A 15994-nucleotide genomic window follows, 5' to 3' on the forward strand; every position below is an offset into this window, starting at 1 on the left:
TCAGTGAAATTGACAGATAGAGGCTGGTGCGGATCAGTGAAACCACATTTGATCGTAATGCAACAGCGTTCGATGTTTCACAATCGTTAGTTAAATCACCTTGATTCAACACTGTATTTATGCTGGTGTCTGAAGCTTTGTCTGACCATCGTTGTTTCAATTGCGAGCTATGAGAGGAGTTTCTCAAAGCTCGAACTCAAGTCTTACTCACGTTCTACCATGAATGATGATCGGCTATCATAGGCTTACCATACGCCCTCTTTTAAGAGGATTTGTCCTCATTTTTGACTTTTTTGAAAGTGTCCTCGGAGGACGCCCATTTGGCCTCTTTTTTGAGATTTTGTCCTCTTTTTTGAAAATTTAGAGCAAATTGCGAGTGATATGTCGCATATTAGCACAGAAGTTAAGCTCCGGCGGGTATTTTTTTTTAGTCATCCACCTGGCAATGAGGAGTAAAAAACGTTATTTTGAGCTCTGAGCGGAAAAGATGACCTTTTTTTTTTAGTCATCCACCTGGCAATGTGGAGTAAAAAACGTTATTTTGAGCTCTGAGCGGAAATTACCTTTTTTTTTTTTTTAGTCAACCGATCACAAAGTAGGGAAAATTAACCGGTTTTTGAGAATTTTACTCCGGTTTGGTAAGTTGCATATTTCTGAAAAAGTGTCCTCTTTTTTGATTTCCAAAATATGGTAAGCCTAGGCTATCAGCTCTCTCCATTCCTTCTATAGAAAGGGATCAGTGCGACAATATAGCTTTCGATCGAGACTGGATTCAGTAATTTTTCCGCTCTGGAAGGTAACTTTTCAATTGCCAGAAATACTACAGTCGCTTACGCAAAACAATTCTCCGGCCTCAGCGACAGCCTCAGCGAAGCGGAACGAAGCTCCAAAATCGGTCGTTGCCGTTCCATGTTTACATTCTATCATTCCACTGTCCAAGTGTCCATGCATTGTGCGATACCCGCAATATCTGATTATATCCACGGGCCCCGCAGTCATCATAGATATAGACATCCGAAATACTATATATAGAAATATATAATTTCTTATGTAATGATTTTCAGAACTCTGAAATACTGCATTGTTAAATTAGTGGCAAGGAATTCCTACCGATTGAATGTATAGTGCCATACTTCTTTGAGAGATACACTTTCATTGTGTAACTGCGTACCGTACCGGCTATATCATGGAGAAAGATCTGTCTGAAATTAGCAACAAGCTCGTTGAAGCTACGATTGCCGCGAGTAATTCAACAACTGATGTGAGTAATCGCATTCATAGCTAGCTGTAATATCGTCACTGTGGAATCAGAGTTGCTTATGTCCATTTTCACATTGTTAGAAAACCCCGGAATGGAATTGGTGGCAACGTCACGCAGGATTTTCTGTTTATTTGCCTTATTATTCTATACAGAAAAGCTCTCCTCAGGGCATCCCTAAAAGACGGAGAAGCGGAGGCAGCGGAGACAGCGGAGGCAGCGGAGAATGGACCCTAAAACGCGGAAACAGCGGAGACAGCGGAGAGAGCCAAAAATGCCGATTCCTAAAAGACGGAGATAGCGGAGGAAGCGGAGAGCGGAGCTTTCGGTCATTGACCTTTATAGACACGCGCGACATAGCGGACGGATACTGAAAGCGGAGTTCGGGACCCAGCGAAATGGACATTGCGGACGGTTATATAATATAGAAAGCGGAGATCAGGGCGTATCGGAAGATGTTTCGAAGCAGTGGAGAATAACGGAGAAGTCAGCCATGCGAGTTCAAGGCCAATTTGGCGACTGATTGCCCGTCGATGAGATGACATAGCGGACGGATACTGAAAGCGGAGTTCGGGGCCCCGCTAAATAGACATAGCGGACGGTTCTATGATATAGAAAGCGGAGATCAGGACGTATCGGAAGATGTTTCGACTATCGTCATGTGTATTTAGGGATTCGAACTAACTTTGCCAATATTTTGATTTTTTTTAAATTACTTATCCACATGAGTCGAGATGTCGTTAGGTAAATTATTTTCAGGTATTAATCATTACGAAAAATTCACGAAGCTCCGATACACTATATTTTAATTTTTAAAAATTAGTAATCCACATGAGTCGAGATATCCTTAAGTAAATCATTTTTAGGTATAATTCATTACGTGGCTTCTGTAAATCATATGCACGGTTTTATGCGGACATATTAAAATCCAGACTATGTATTGATAATAACTTGCTTCCGAGAAATAAACAACAGTCATTATACAAATTCGCTAGATATTCTATTATGTGTATTTAGGACTATATATTTTCGCGGATAATATGAGCTCTCAGATAACACTCATCAACGTTGAACTATGCGCAGTTTTATGGCAAAATATTAAAATTCTACATATATTTCGCGCAATCAATTTATGTGTATTAAAGACTATATATGATACACAAGACCTCTGTAAATATTGAGAAATCGCATCATCACTAATTAATTAATGTTCATTTATTTCGAAAAAAGAGCACAATAGGCTATATCAGAAATAGCGTTAACGTCACAAACGCATCCAGCACGGCCAGACGGCATGAAACAACGCTTTCGCTCGATTCTTGTAGTCACCACATTTCATACGATTCATTCCTTTTCATGTCACTAGAATATAGGTAATTAAATCGACAGTGAAACGTCGCCGGCGTCTTATAACGTAATAATGTAAGCTGCATCAGGTGCTGCTATAATGTTGACAGCGAATATAGTAGGTAGAAAGTCCACGTCTGGACACCTGTAATCAGGTGCGCAAACTAACGTAGTAAAACGCATAACAGAGTTCACGCAAAAGTCGATATTGCTTTGTGATGATTTTGATGTTATTCCATACCGATTGGGAAGATAGCACTCCTAATTTCATAACTAACTACATAATCCCTAGTAACGTAGTCAGACGCATAACGGAATTTGCGCAAAATCGGTATTGCTCTGCGATAATTTTGATCACTATGTTTTTGATAATATAACTTGCTTCCGAGAAATATATAACATTCATTATATGTTAGATGATACTTTGCCTTGATATTCTATTATGTATTTAGGGTTAATGCGACATCACTATGTTGGCGACAGGCCTGATTTGAACACACCAATTTTGCGAATTTACCATCTTGCTTTCTATAAATAACATTCATATTACCCATAAATTTCGAAAACTATGATGTCTATGCAAGGCTATATTCGCCAGATAATATTATTATGTGTATTTGGACTTTGTATTTTAGCGGATAACATGAGCTCTCAGATAACACTCATCAACGTTGAACTAGGCGCGGTTTTATGATGATATATCAAAATTCTACACATCATCACTAATTAATTAATATAAAGTGCGATTTTGGGCGCAGACAGACAGGTCTCTGCATTTCACGACCTAATATGAACGGGCACTACAACTGAATAGGGCTTCATTCGAATACCTGCAAGTTTACTTTGCATGTCGAGTATAAGGATAATTTAATCAGCACTAAAACGCTAACGGACTCCGCAGGCGCACAATTCTTGGCGTTATAATGAAACAAACTTTTCGGTGCAGGCACGCGATTCCTAACTCGCAGTCACGGTTTCTACAGTTCCACATTTTACGACTTTTATTTTCATTAGACGCATACAAGCGACTCCCAAGGTCGGGGCTATGAAAACAAATCAAGCATGAGTATGTGATTCTAAGGTTGTACCAATCCCCAACCTCAGGGGATTTTGATGATGTATTAAAATTCCACGCACATCTCTGATCTCACCTGAGCTATGTCTTGAAGCCTACGGGACTCTGCAAATTGTTTCGATTAATTCTGCCCGTTTTAATTTAAAATAAGGAAGTCCATTTCACTCAATGTATCGATGCCTACGGTACTCTACATAATTTTCTGATTAATTCTCTCTATGTTAATTTATCATAAGAAAGATGATTTGACTCCAAAAGTACGAAATACTTGTTCGCTTGAGGTAAGCCGCAGCGCTTGGAGTGGAATTTTACGAGGTATGTGGACTCATTTCGAAGGGCTCTATGCCATACGAGCATACTTTACGCTCCGATTCGATCCCCACACATTCCATATAATTACTAACATAACCATTGAGTACCAGCCTTGAAATTTTGCGTAGTACTAGATGCATGTATACAATTTCATGACATCCGACAGTACGACGGAGACTATCAAAATATCGAAAGAAGTCCTCTATTCTTCTCTGAAATAATCAAGGTTTTATCAGGACTTCCCTTCGTATAAACTCCAGCAAAATCACTAATAACCTCTCAAGTTTACTCAAGTAACTCTAATTTTAAACTCGAGTACTAAATCCCTATTTTCCGCAAGCATGATAGAGGCTATCGCTCGATACTCAACGATTCGTAATTCTGCTGGAATACAAGTACAATTAGGGATGTAAAAGTAACTAATATAGCCTAGGTGGTTATGTTTGTAGATTATTAACACTTCTTCTTATCGGTTTTTCAGGAGAAACTATACCTACTTTTAGGACTTTATATTTTGAAGTAGTTTGAGGTTACGTTTGTTTCACCTTGACAAGTGCTATTATCAAAAACTGATTTTACCAAACTCTTACACTTTAGCTAAACTGCTACACTGAATCTTGTAAAGTAGATATAAAAGGAAAACGATTAACATAAGGTAAGCGAGAAGCACGCAAATTTCGATTGCATACAAATACCACAAACTGTGTTAACTCGTACTTTTCGAGAGTACCCAAGTAGGTTTTTTGCCTACATGCACCAAATACTCTCAAGTCCTTATGATGTTGGAGTACATCAACTTCATGATAGCTACAGTATTTAACAGAAATAGACCTAGAGTACTAACGTTTTACTTACTCGGAAATGACTACCTTATTTTAAAGGATTCCTCGCTCGAAGCGAGATTTTATGTGGTTTTGGATAATATCAAAGATGTAGGCTCCATTTGAAGGGTACTTCGTAAAACTCTAATATTGCGCAGTGAGAGTTCGCAAATTCTCGAAGTATTTTTGTTATTTCTCTTGCGATAAGTCATTCTGCAGCGCGAAATGCGTCACAGGATATAAATGAAACTGGCACCACTCATCAACACCACTGAAAACAGTACATTTCAACATTTAGTAGCAGTAAATTTCTAGTAAAGTACAAGAAGTGATGATTCCCGAGTGAGTTAAAAAATAAGTATTGAAGGTATAGTTTACCCGAAAACCGAAAACTCTGAAATAGAAGTAGATGCATTGTAAATAGTTAATCACTTGATAAAGTATAGTGCAAGCAGATAAAACCTATACTTGAGTACTACAAAATGCACGAGTACTTCGCTATCGACTCCCTCCGCGTAAAAAGTGACTACGGTTTAAGAATACTTTTACCGATACTTGACAGTTTCAGTTTTAGATAAAATTCGGAAACCAAGTAAGTTCATAAACATAAGCGAATTAAATGAATTTACTCGAATGTACTATGCCGCGCTGATAAGATTAATTATAATATAATCATTGTGTTACAGTGAATTTTCTAGCGGAGAAAATCTTTAAAATCCGGCTGGCAATTGGAAATTCAGAGTCCGAAAATCCGGCTGGTGAATGTCCAGTTCGAAATCCGAAAAAATTCTGCCAGAACAATGCTAATTAATGATATATCAGCAAAAAAATCCGGCTAAAATCGGACCGTCACCCCAAATTCAAAATACGGATCTATTCCGGCCAGGTAAAAAATCAATAAAATCCTACTCCGGCTCCTGAACCGGACTCAGGCCATCCCTGGACAAAGTCACTCAACTATGTCAACGTTCTAAATTGCTGTGGTGATAGGTTGCCATGCTAACCACCGTAGTAAGCAAACTTTGCTGTGACAATGCTTTTGGGTGATGGCGGCTACTTTAGCAGTGTGCTTTTTATGCCGTTGTTTCATTGGAAAACTATGGTAATTCATTACCCTATTGCAGCTTAAATGCGTAGTGCTGTGTAGTTTATTTACATACATGCATAGTTCTATAAGCACGGCATCACGGACTGCTGGTGCCGTTATTATAACTGTAGCATGGATATTGGATATGCTCGATGACAGTTTAGACGACGAGAGTACAATGGCTGTGACAAGGCAACACTTGGCAGACACATCGGATTCATTCCAAAAATATGCAGATAAGGAATTTGGTCACTGATGCAGATTTTTGAAGGGAACTACATTGATTCTATTGAGCATCATTAAACACAGCCCATGGTTGATGTAATTAATCTGCGGACTGCGAATTTTTGCGACGATAAATTGCAACGAATACATTCTGGCTTGTTTGGCATCAGCCAGACAACTGCATGCCAAAGCATCTACTGCAGTGACTGCACTGAAGTTCCCGATGTCATCAGTTGCATTCATGGTACCGATATTCCGATAACATAACTGATGCCAGGAAGCATTCACGGCATCCAAAACTAATTCTCCAGTTCCTGGTATTGACTTCACCCCTAAGGAAGCTACGGAGGTTGATATGTGAAGTTGAATCCGCGCTTACGCAAGAGCTTATTCTGAACATCTGATCAATACATACTTCTGATCATGTTTATTGGAAAATTAGATGACAGAAATAATTTGCTGCTATATCACAATAAAAAATGAAGAATCTTTTTGCATGACGTGGCATAATGGTAGAATGGAAGAATCAACTCTAAATTTACGCTACAGATAATTAATAAGGAAAGAAATTGACCGATCTGTGAAATGAAATTATTGTAACTTGGTAGGGGGGCGGAATAACGTATTTCAATATAGAAAAATGGCATGGCAGACAATGCTTGTTATGATTCATTCCTTTCCAAGTTCCAATCATCGTTTTCTATTTTAACTCATGCTCTTTCATACGGATTTGGAATTCTTGTTTTCTCAAGAATCTTTTTTCATGCTGAATCTGGGCCTGCATCAGCTGAGCTCCTATGTCATCGCAGCTCCTTTTACAAGGTTGGGATTTTCCGTCTAAAATAAAAGAAGTGCATATTATTTCTATGAGCTACCTGCCATTCACTAAAAACTGGTATTTTGCAACCAGTTGATCACAAAGTGCAAAACCGATATCCAACTCCTTCACCGATAACCTCCCCATATTAAGCCGATATTAAAAAGATGTGGAAAATGCACATTTAAAAAACTTTGGAGCATTTATTTCAACAGCTTTACAGCCATGGCCGGTAGGGTGGAGTGAAAATAACTTCTTTTTAAATCGAAAAAAAGGGGTTCTTAAATCCCGACAAAGTCAAAGTCGTTCGCTGGCGTTGGACGCTGGTCCGTCGAAAAGGATGATATAGGCTACGTAGCATAAGTAACCCTAGCCCTGCGTTATACTGGGTAAGTCTCGATATAGTATGCATCTTGATTAGTACAATTGAAAGGTTAGCAAAATGTACCATAGTAATTATCCTTCATTATGGTCGGCGCCGCCTGGCCTATTCTCAGAGGAATCACCTGCAACAAGGCATTCGGACGATCCAAATTACAAAATCAAAGGTAATTGCAAACTCCTGGCAATAACAAATTTTCATATAGGGCAAATAAATTGTGGTCAGTGTCAAAATTGGATGTGGGTCAAAGATCCTGATCATAACGATGCGTTAAAGATATTTACATTCAAATTTTACTGACACATGTAGGGTAACTAGTAGGCCTACTTGTAGTCATAGGCGCCGACTTACGCTGCACCACCTCGTGACCATATTTACGAGGTGGCCGCCACCTCGTACAAAATGCTCAAACGCCCAAGTGATCTGTGACCAGTAATTAGTAATCAGGCGCATCAATGCGACCTTGTTAGAGACGTCTTCGATTTCGATATGCGCGTGTGCCAGGCTTGTAGCCACGGGGGTTTCGGGGGTTAAAATTTCCTATTTGAAACACGGTGTTTCTCGCGGCTGATTTGCGAGAAACGTGTTTGTCAATTAGGGAGAAAAGTCTGTGATGATCTCTCGCTGAGATGGTCACTAAATTAGGTCATTCATTCTCGTGCGCGTGGCTCGTCGCTAGCCCGATTTATCGCGTATCGAGCTAGCCTGATTCCTCAGGCTTGATCAATCGCATCTGCATTGGCCGCTTCGCCCTGGTGTGCACGATATCATCGCTGGCCTACACAATAGCATCTGGAATAGGCCTGGTGCGAAAGCTATCATTGCTGGCCTAACTATTGCGTCTTGGGCATAACATGCTTTGGCTTTTATCTTTCGCTGGTTTGGAGACAATGCGGTCGCATTTACGCTAATTAGTGATTGTTTTATGTCATATTGACTAAAAAGCGAAATCGCGATACTCAGTAACATCGAATCGCTGCAAACAGACTTTAACATGCGTAATTGATTCCCGCTAATACTTGAATAAACGATCAGAAAATGTGTATCATGGCTCAAGTTCTGAAAGACGACTAAGGTTTGAAAGCGGTGCCATCAAGTTCAGATTTCCGAAAACTGTCGCCGAGACTGCGTAATACGCGCGCGTATTTAATTGTTCACCAGATATCAGGGACTGACAGCACTCCCGGACTCTTTGGCAAACTTATCATACGCCTATAATCGTCCATACGAAGAGATTATATGATCGCCATTTACACATGTACTTGACCCGAATTAAATTGATGTCATATTGGTAAATTTGAAAAAAATCCATGTCCCCCTAATTTTTTGACTGGCTACGCGCCTAGCGTGTACTGAGAAGCACCATCCTAGATCTCCTATCCCTACCAGGCGCCCAAACAGACGTTCTGCTTTTCTGAAATCCAAATTATGTGCACCCATATTCATTTACAAAACCATTCATGAGCTAGCTAGCTTCGTAATAGTCTTGGTAATATAGGAGCGTGAAATTGGAGGGTGTGTGCCTGCAAATTGGAATTCATGATTCTGATTAGAATACACGCTTTCTCATTTGTCATGATCCAATCATCCATATTACTTGTTATTGACTGGATACATTCTTACTCCGAAATTGTCGCACAAAGTCATTTTTCAGTGTTCCTTTCATTATGAACGTGCAGTAGGCCATGCCATGTCAAATATTAATGCATCACAATACTCTGGGTGGCACAAATAATTCGATTCGTTTGAACGACGATCAACTTGATTGCTGGATGTACCGTTACTCTTATCGAGAACAACAATATCGAATATTAAACTATTAGGCATTAGGCAGACATCGGATTTCTATTGATAAGATCGTGGCATGCGCCCGGAAGTGGAATTAATTCTAGCCAAGGGGTGGCCAACCTGCGGCCGTAGAGGCAAATTTGTGCGGCTATCAACAAGTAATTTAAATAGTATGTGTTGGTGGCCTCCGACACACAAATTGAATTTGCAAATTGACGAATGTACTCCGAAATGCTTTGCGAACCTATATCGGGAAATGCAGCAATGCCGCCCAAATCACTGTTTTAATCAGCAAACAATTGCCGAGATGCGAGTTGGTCGACGCGAAGCAAGAAGCCGCAATAGACAATTACTGATTGGCTGCGCGATTTCGCGTTTGTAATCATCATTATTGTCTGCTTGAAATATTCGAGAGTTGTCGTATGTTACTTGGCAGGCGTAGTGTATTTCGTTACTCACGCGGCGCTTTGTGCGTGAATAACATTGATGCAATTCCAGATTCTCAGTGACGTAAATTCTGATTTTTGTTCGCAGCGCAGGCCGCAGTACTCACTTTCGAATGATCGTACTGTTTTAAGATTCCATTTAATAACTCGACTGCATGGTTTGATATTAATGAGTGCAGGCCGATTTAAAACGACACGGGAATGGTTTAATGCTGCGCAGTGCGCATATAGCAGCGGCATGTAGTAAAGTGCGTTTAGTGCGACGATGACGTCATCGACATGGAACAATTATGACGTCACAACACTTCGACACCTCGTAAAAAAATTAAAGTTGGCGCCTATGCTTGTAACGCAATTGATATGCACTGTAAGAGCAAAGTTGTTGAAGAATGGGATTTTGGATTTATTTTGAATTACCCACAGAAACACTTTTTAATCCAGAATTTTATACCCCAAAGACTTCGCTGCTATGGGTTGGAATAGAACAAAAATTGTTGGCAATATTTGTCTAAAATAAATGCTGTATAGCATATTTAGCTCAATTTCCACACACAGAGGCGAAGTTTTTAGAGTAGCAAAGTTTGGATTTGAAAATAGTAGCATTTATAAGAATATGGACTATGATTGATGGAAACGTAGAAAAACTTCCAACCACCACTTCTGACTGTTACGTACCTGGAATGGGTGTCCGGACAATACCGAGAAAACCATTACCGAGAATACCATTACCGAGAATTGACACCACCGAGAACGGACATTACCGAGAATGGACACCACAGAGAATGGACGCTACCGAGAATGGACACCACAGAGGATGGACATTACCGAGAATGGACACCACGGAGAATGGACATTGCCGAGAATGGACATTACCGAGAATTGACACCAAAGAGAATGGACATTGCCGAGAATTGACACCACACAGAATGGACATTACCGAGAATTGACACCACAGAGAATGGACATTACCGAGAATTGACACCACAGAGAATGGACATTACCGAGAATTGACACCACAGAGAATGGACATTACCGAGAATTGACACCACAGAGAATGGACATTACCGAGAATTGACATCACAGAGAATGGACATTACCGAGAATGGACACTACCGGGAATGAACATTACCGAGAATTGACACCACCGAGAATGGACATTACCGAGAATTGACACCACAGAGAATGGACATTACCGAGAATATTGACAATACCGGGAATGGACATTACCGAGAATGGACATTACCGAGAATGGGCGTTAACGAGGATGAACACCGCCGAGAATGGACACTACAGAGAATGGACATTACCGAGAATATTGACATTACAGAGAATATACATTACCGAGAATGGCCACCACCGAGAATGGTCATTACCGAGAATATGGACAATAGCGAGAATGGACATTACAGAGAATGGACACCACCGAGAATGGCCATTACCGAGAATGTATATTTCCGAATATGAAGAATGTCGTGAAGTCTAAAACAGAAAATACCTAATATCAGGACGTTGGGATCAATGTTATTTATAGTTGTTACGCGCTGTTGTCCAAGGGACCGCGCAGTGAGTTGGGGAGTGCGCGCAGCCTCGTGAAAAATTAGAGAGTGATGCACATACGATTTGTGTTTGTGCAATGTGCAATGTGCATATGCATAACATGCGTGCATTATAGTCATTGTGCACATGAGACAGGACAGAAATGTGGTAATCTAACCCGTTTACTGTAAAATGTCTCGTACTACTTTCTGCCACCGATAAGGTGATAAGCGTCGCATTGTTTCCTTCTCAACAATTAACAAATAATAATAACAATATGCTGCTGGAAGGGGAAGGTGCAGAATAGCCTTATAAGGCTTTCTAAGTCGGGCAAAGTAAACATTATTGAGAGGACATTACTGGTAGCCTAAAGCCAACCGTTTACTGAAAATGACTAAGATGCATCAACCGAAAATGTAGGCCATGATCCGCCTAGATCCCCTTTTCGAGATTTGAAAGAATTGATGCCTTCTTGCTTCATACCAATCACAGCAGCTCGATGAGTTCCGCTAGTATTACAGATAGCCTATCCGTTTCTTTGAAGAAAACTATTATGTCATAGTTTGCCTTTTCGCTTTCAAGCAGATAAAACGAATTGAGATACGAATCACAGCAGGTTGATGGGTTATTAGAGGTATCCATGCCAGAGAAGCGACGGAATTCCTTATCGAACCATAGTTTCTTTAGGGGTTCTTAATCATATTATGCTCTTTTAAGATTAGAATCACAGCAGGTTATTACAGATTTGTGCGCCAGTGAAGCGAAATTATTCAATGTTATGCCGTAGTTGGAATCATCACCACACCAATGTGGAGTGTTCGAGACAATCAGCTGATTTAAAACCAACCGTATCGGTAAATCACATGCTTTACGACTAAAAGTCATGACAGGTGTTGGTCAGCTAAGAGAGGTGGACGGCGAAATGGCAGAACAATCAGGACCTAATGTATTAGCAAAATACATTACTTCGACGCGAGGAAATAAGTTAATTGCTGTTGGCGAGTTCGTATTTAGGAGAATGAAAGTTTCGAATGGTACTTCGTACTGGATATGCAGTTTATGCACGCATTATGACAAAAAAATGTCGGTGTTCATTGAAAGTCCTTGAAGAATCAGAGCCACCAATCGTTCTGAAGCAATCTCAAGAACACAATCACTGTGCTACGTTTGGCATAGTAGAGGAAAAAGAAATGGTTCAAAGGTATGATGTTATTTCATTATCGTTTTATGGGAAATGTATTCACGTCTAGCCAGACCAGTGGTTCTCAAACTGCGGTCCGCGAGACAATTTTTCGAGACCGCGAAACACGTTCCAACAAATTCACTAATAATTTTGAGTTTCCTGTTTGCTATTTCGGCTCGTTCGTGAATCGCGCAATACCGTTTGTGAACCGAATGCATAAAGAGTAGTGATCAACCGTTTTCGGGGGTTGGATTTGAATTTGAAATGGTTGAATGTTATTCACAAAACTAGTCGCTGGAATTAAATATATGAAAAAGGAAAAATCCTGATAAACGGCGGTAAAGTCAAATGATTCAATAAATAGTTTGTTACGCACACATGGCAACAAACCTTCAAGTCTATTTTTGAATGCAGTCCTCGAATTGTGCTATAATGACGTCAAGTTTCATTACGTTTGAAGCTCGTCTTTCGATATGTTTACTTGCCATGACGCTAACGTATGTTGCACTCAACGAAGGTACCGAAAAAAATAATAGGTGCCATTATAGCCTGATACAAGCCCTACACTACACAATGATAATGATTGCTGGTTTGTTCGTGTTGAAGGTTACAAAGAAAAATGTATATGTCGATCTAAATTTAGTTGACACCCCCAAAACAAAAAACATTTATGAGAGACCCCATAGCTCGCGCACGTCGAATTTTTTTGTATGTGAGGAAAGATTTTGCCAGCATGCAATTGTAGACAAGTCCACGGAGTGTAATCATGGAATTATCATAGAGAATTTTCAAAGTATTTTCGGTCCCAGTTATCCATCGGTACCACATCTCCCCTACACAGAATGGCACGCCGACGGCACATTTAAAACTGTGCCAAATCTCTTCCATCAGATGTACACCATCCATTTTACAAAAGATCATGAAACTGTCCCTGGAGTTTACGCTCTCTTGACCCATAAAGACGTATCCATGTACAAAGAGTTACTGCAGGTAAATCATAGACGTCGTTTCGATGGGTTTACAAACATGTGTAGAGCGCTACACCTGCATGAGCATGGGTGCATATTGGAGTCTGCATATTCGACTATGCGTAACTGATTAGCCTACTCCTATATCAACAGGTGTTAAAACAAAGAAGGCCAGACTTGAATCCGACAACACTTATGCACGACTTTGAATCCTCAGCGATTCGAGCATTCTCGGAAGTACTTCCGAACATTAAAATCACGGGCTGCCTATTTCATTTGAGCCAAAATGTGCAGAGAAAGGTCCAGGAATTAGGTTTGAAAACTGAGTATCAATCTAATTCCGGTTTCTCCGCTCAGGTAAGCGTTCATTTTGGCTACGGCGTCAACGCTAAGTGTAAAACGGGATGATTACTTTCAGGTGAAGTGCTTGACGGCCCTTGCTTTTGTGCCCGAGTGCGACGTCAAACAGTGCTTCGAAATATTGACTTCTTCCAACTCGGGCTGGCCAAGTTTTGTCGAAGACTTGGCTAATTATTTCAGGGATACATATATAGGTAGGCTATATTAACAGATGCAATCTTTTTTATTGTTGCGGATTGGATTGGCCACATCGAAATTCTTGCTGATCTGGAATATTTTGTATTGCGTCATCAGGTTTGAATCAGTGTAAGATAGTATAGCATTTTTGGTGTGTTGAGATGTCTAAAACTATGGGGTAGAATCGAAGACTACTCTAACGATGTTCATATTGTTATTATTGTATCTTCACGACCTTGTTGTTATATCTTAACCACCTAAATCTTTATAATTACCACCCGTCAGACTAGATTATGTCTGCGATGCGTTTATATACCAACAAGACTAATCGATTCGCACATTAAGTCATCAATAGCGGCGCAGAAATTTGTTTGCGATTCACTTTCGCCGCTTTGTGACCAAGTCATTATTCACATATCAGCATACTGAATTGAATAAAATAATCTATCCAACTCTATATTTTAATATATAACTTAACTGGCATATGTTTATGCGTGTAGAGACGTAAACGCGAACTGGCAATTGTACGTACTAACGTACATAGATTTAACCCGATTAATCTACTACAATTTAAAACATTGCCTGATTGCAAAAAAGCACACCTCTCCCCCTTTTGATTCACCCCTGAAGATTGATGACACTTTTGCGAATTGTCCATCAATAACGTCTTTTCATTACCACATTATATCAAACATTGATAGTACGGATCTGCTTCGCGAATATATGAAGTATTCAACTCATTATTGTTTCTGCCTTAAGTATCACGAATGATCAACAACGCAGTAATAGGCGGCCGCTGTTCCCACCCAGCATTTGGAATGTGCGACAACGCACCATCGGTGGCATGCACCGAACCAACAATTCTGTTGAAGGCTGGCATCACGGCTTCCGCGTTCTAGTTGGGGGATGTCACGTAACCATTTGGAAATTTTTATAGTGTATCAAGTGAGTATAAACAATGGAAGATGTATATGTGTACTTGGTTTCAACTTGAATATACACATATTTTTGAAGGATGGATGTCATGCAAAATCGAGTGCAGCTGTTACAAACTTCCACAGGCCAGGCAACGCATAAAAACAAGAAATAATACATCGTCATTACCGACAAATTGAAGCGGCTTTGTGATGCAGCGTGGTCAACCGGTATGACTACAGATTTTCTGCCAAGAGTGGCATACAATCTAAGTGAATAAATAGATAATAGCGATCACCACATATTTAGCATCCTTTCTGATGAAGAAACGTCAAGTCTGTGTTGGTGATCACCGCTGTACCTATTTATCCTCTGGATGTTTCATTTTAGCATGCCACAGACAAGTAATAAAATGCAAATAACCTGGAACATGATTGCTTATAATTTTGGAACTAGAGTTTCTGGGCTTACAGTAAATTCAGAACTTCTCAGTCTCTCATTTTTGCTAGCCTTAGAAGCTTTATAACAGTAGGAAAGGAGCGACAAGGAAATATAGCGTGACTATATGCAAGATAGCGTAATGGTTGGCTGTCAGTTGTCAGGTTGCTGAGTAAAACGGCAGCCTACTGATAAAATATTCTGCGATTGTAACAGGTAGAATTATCATGCAGGCATGTCATGCATATGTAGGTACAGATCGCGTGTATGTGCATCACGGCGTTGCCACATTCGGTGTCAATTCTCAGGTATAATTTTCCCGACAACGTCCGTCTCAGTAAGTTAGATTCTCGACATTGGCAATTCTCGGTAATGTCCATTCTCGGTAATGTCCGTCCTCGGTATTGTCCATATTCTCGGTAATGACCATTCTCGGTGGTGTCAATTCTCGGTAATGTCCACTCTCGGTGGTGTCAATTCTCGGTAATGGCCATTCTCTGTTGTGTCAATTCTCGGTAATGACCTTTCTCTGTTGTGTCAATTCTCGGTAATGTCCATTCTCTGTGGTGTCAATTCTCGGCAATGTCCATTCTCTGTGGTGTCAATTCTCGGTAATGTCCTTTCTCTGTTGTGTCAATTCTCGGTAATGTCCATTCTCTGTGGTGTCAATTCTCGGTAATGTCCATTCTCTGTGGTGTCAATTCTCGGTTGTGTCCATTCTCTGTGGTGTCAATTCTCGGTAATGTCCATTCTCGGTGGTGTCAATTCTCGGTAATGTCCATTCTCTGTGGTGTCAATTCTCGGTAATGTCCATTCTCTGTGGTGTCAATTCTCGGTAATGTCCATTCTCCGTGGTGTT

General features: G+C 40.2%; 1 protein-coding gene across 2 annotated transcripts; it reads left to right on the top strand.

Annotated features, from left to right (window-relative positions):
• The first annotated feature begins 10244 nt into the window (after positions 1-10244).
• On the top strand, positions 10245-15126 carry LOC145445023 (uncharacterized). 2 transcript variants are annotated; one of them, XR_013916847.1, is made up of 4 exons: positions 10245-13267; positions 13399-13602; positions 13664-14727; positions 14797-15126. XR_013916847.1 is itself a non-coding variant. In XM_080323123.1 (3 exons), exons 1-3 carry the CDS (start codon positions 12686-12688, stop codon positions 13811-13813), a joined length of 936 nt encoding a protein of 311 aa, XP_080179249.1. In that variant the 5' UTR covers positions 10245-12685; the 3' UTR covers positions 13814-15126. The 2 variants fall into 2 exon arrangements, 1 of the variants encoding a protein (XP_080179249.1); XM_080323123.1 differs by having other exon boundaries at positions 13664-15126.
• The last annotated feature ends 868 nt before the right edge of the window (positions 15127-15994 follow it).

The sequence above is a fragment of the Botryllus schlosseri genome, chromosome 8, assembly GCF_051294905.1.
Source record: "Botryllus schlosseri isolate E-star chromosome 8, Bs_hap1, whole genome shotgun sequence".
Classification (NCBI taxonomy): domain Eukaryota; kingdom Metazoa; phylum Chordata; class Ascidiacea; order Stolidobranchia; family Styelidae; genus Botryllus; species Botryllus schlosseri.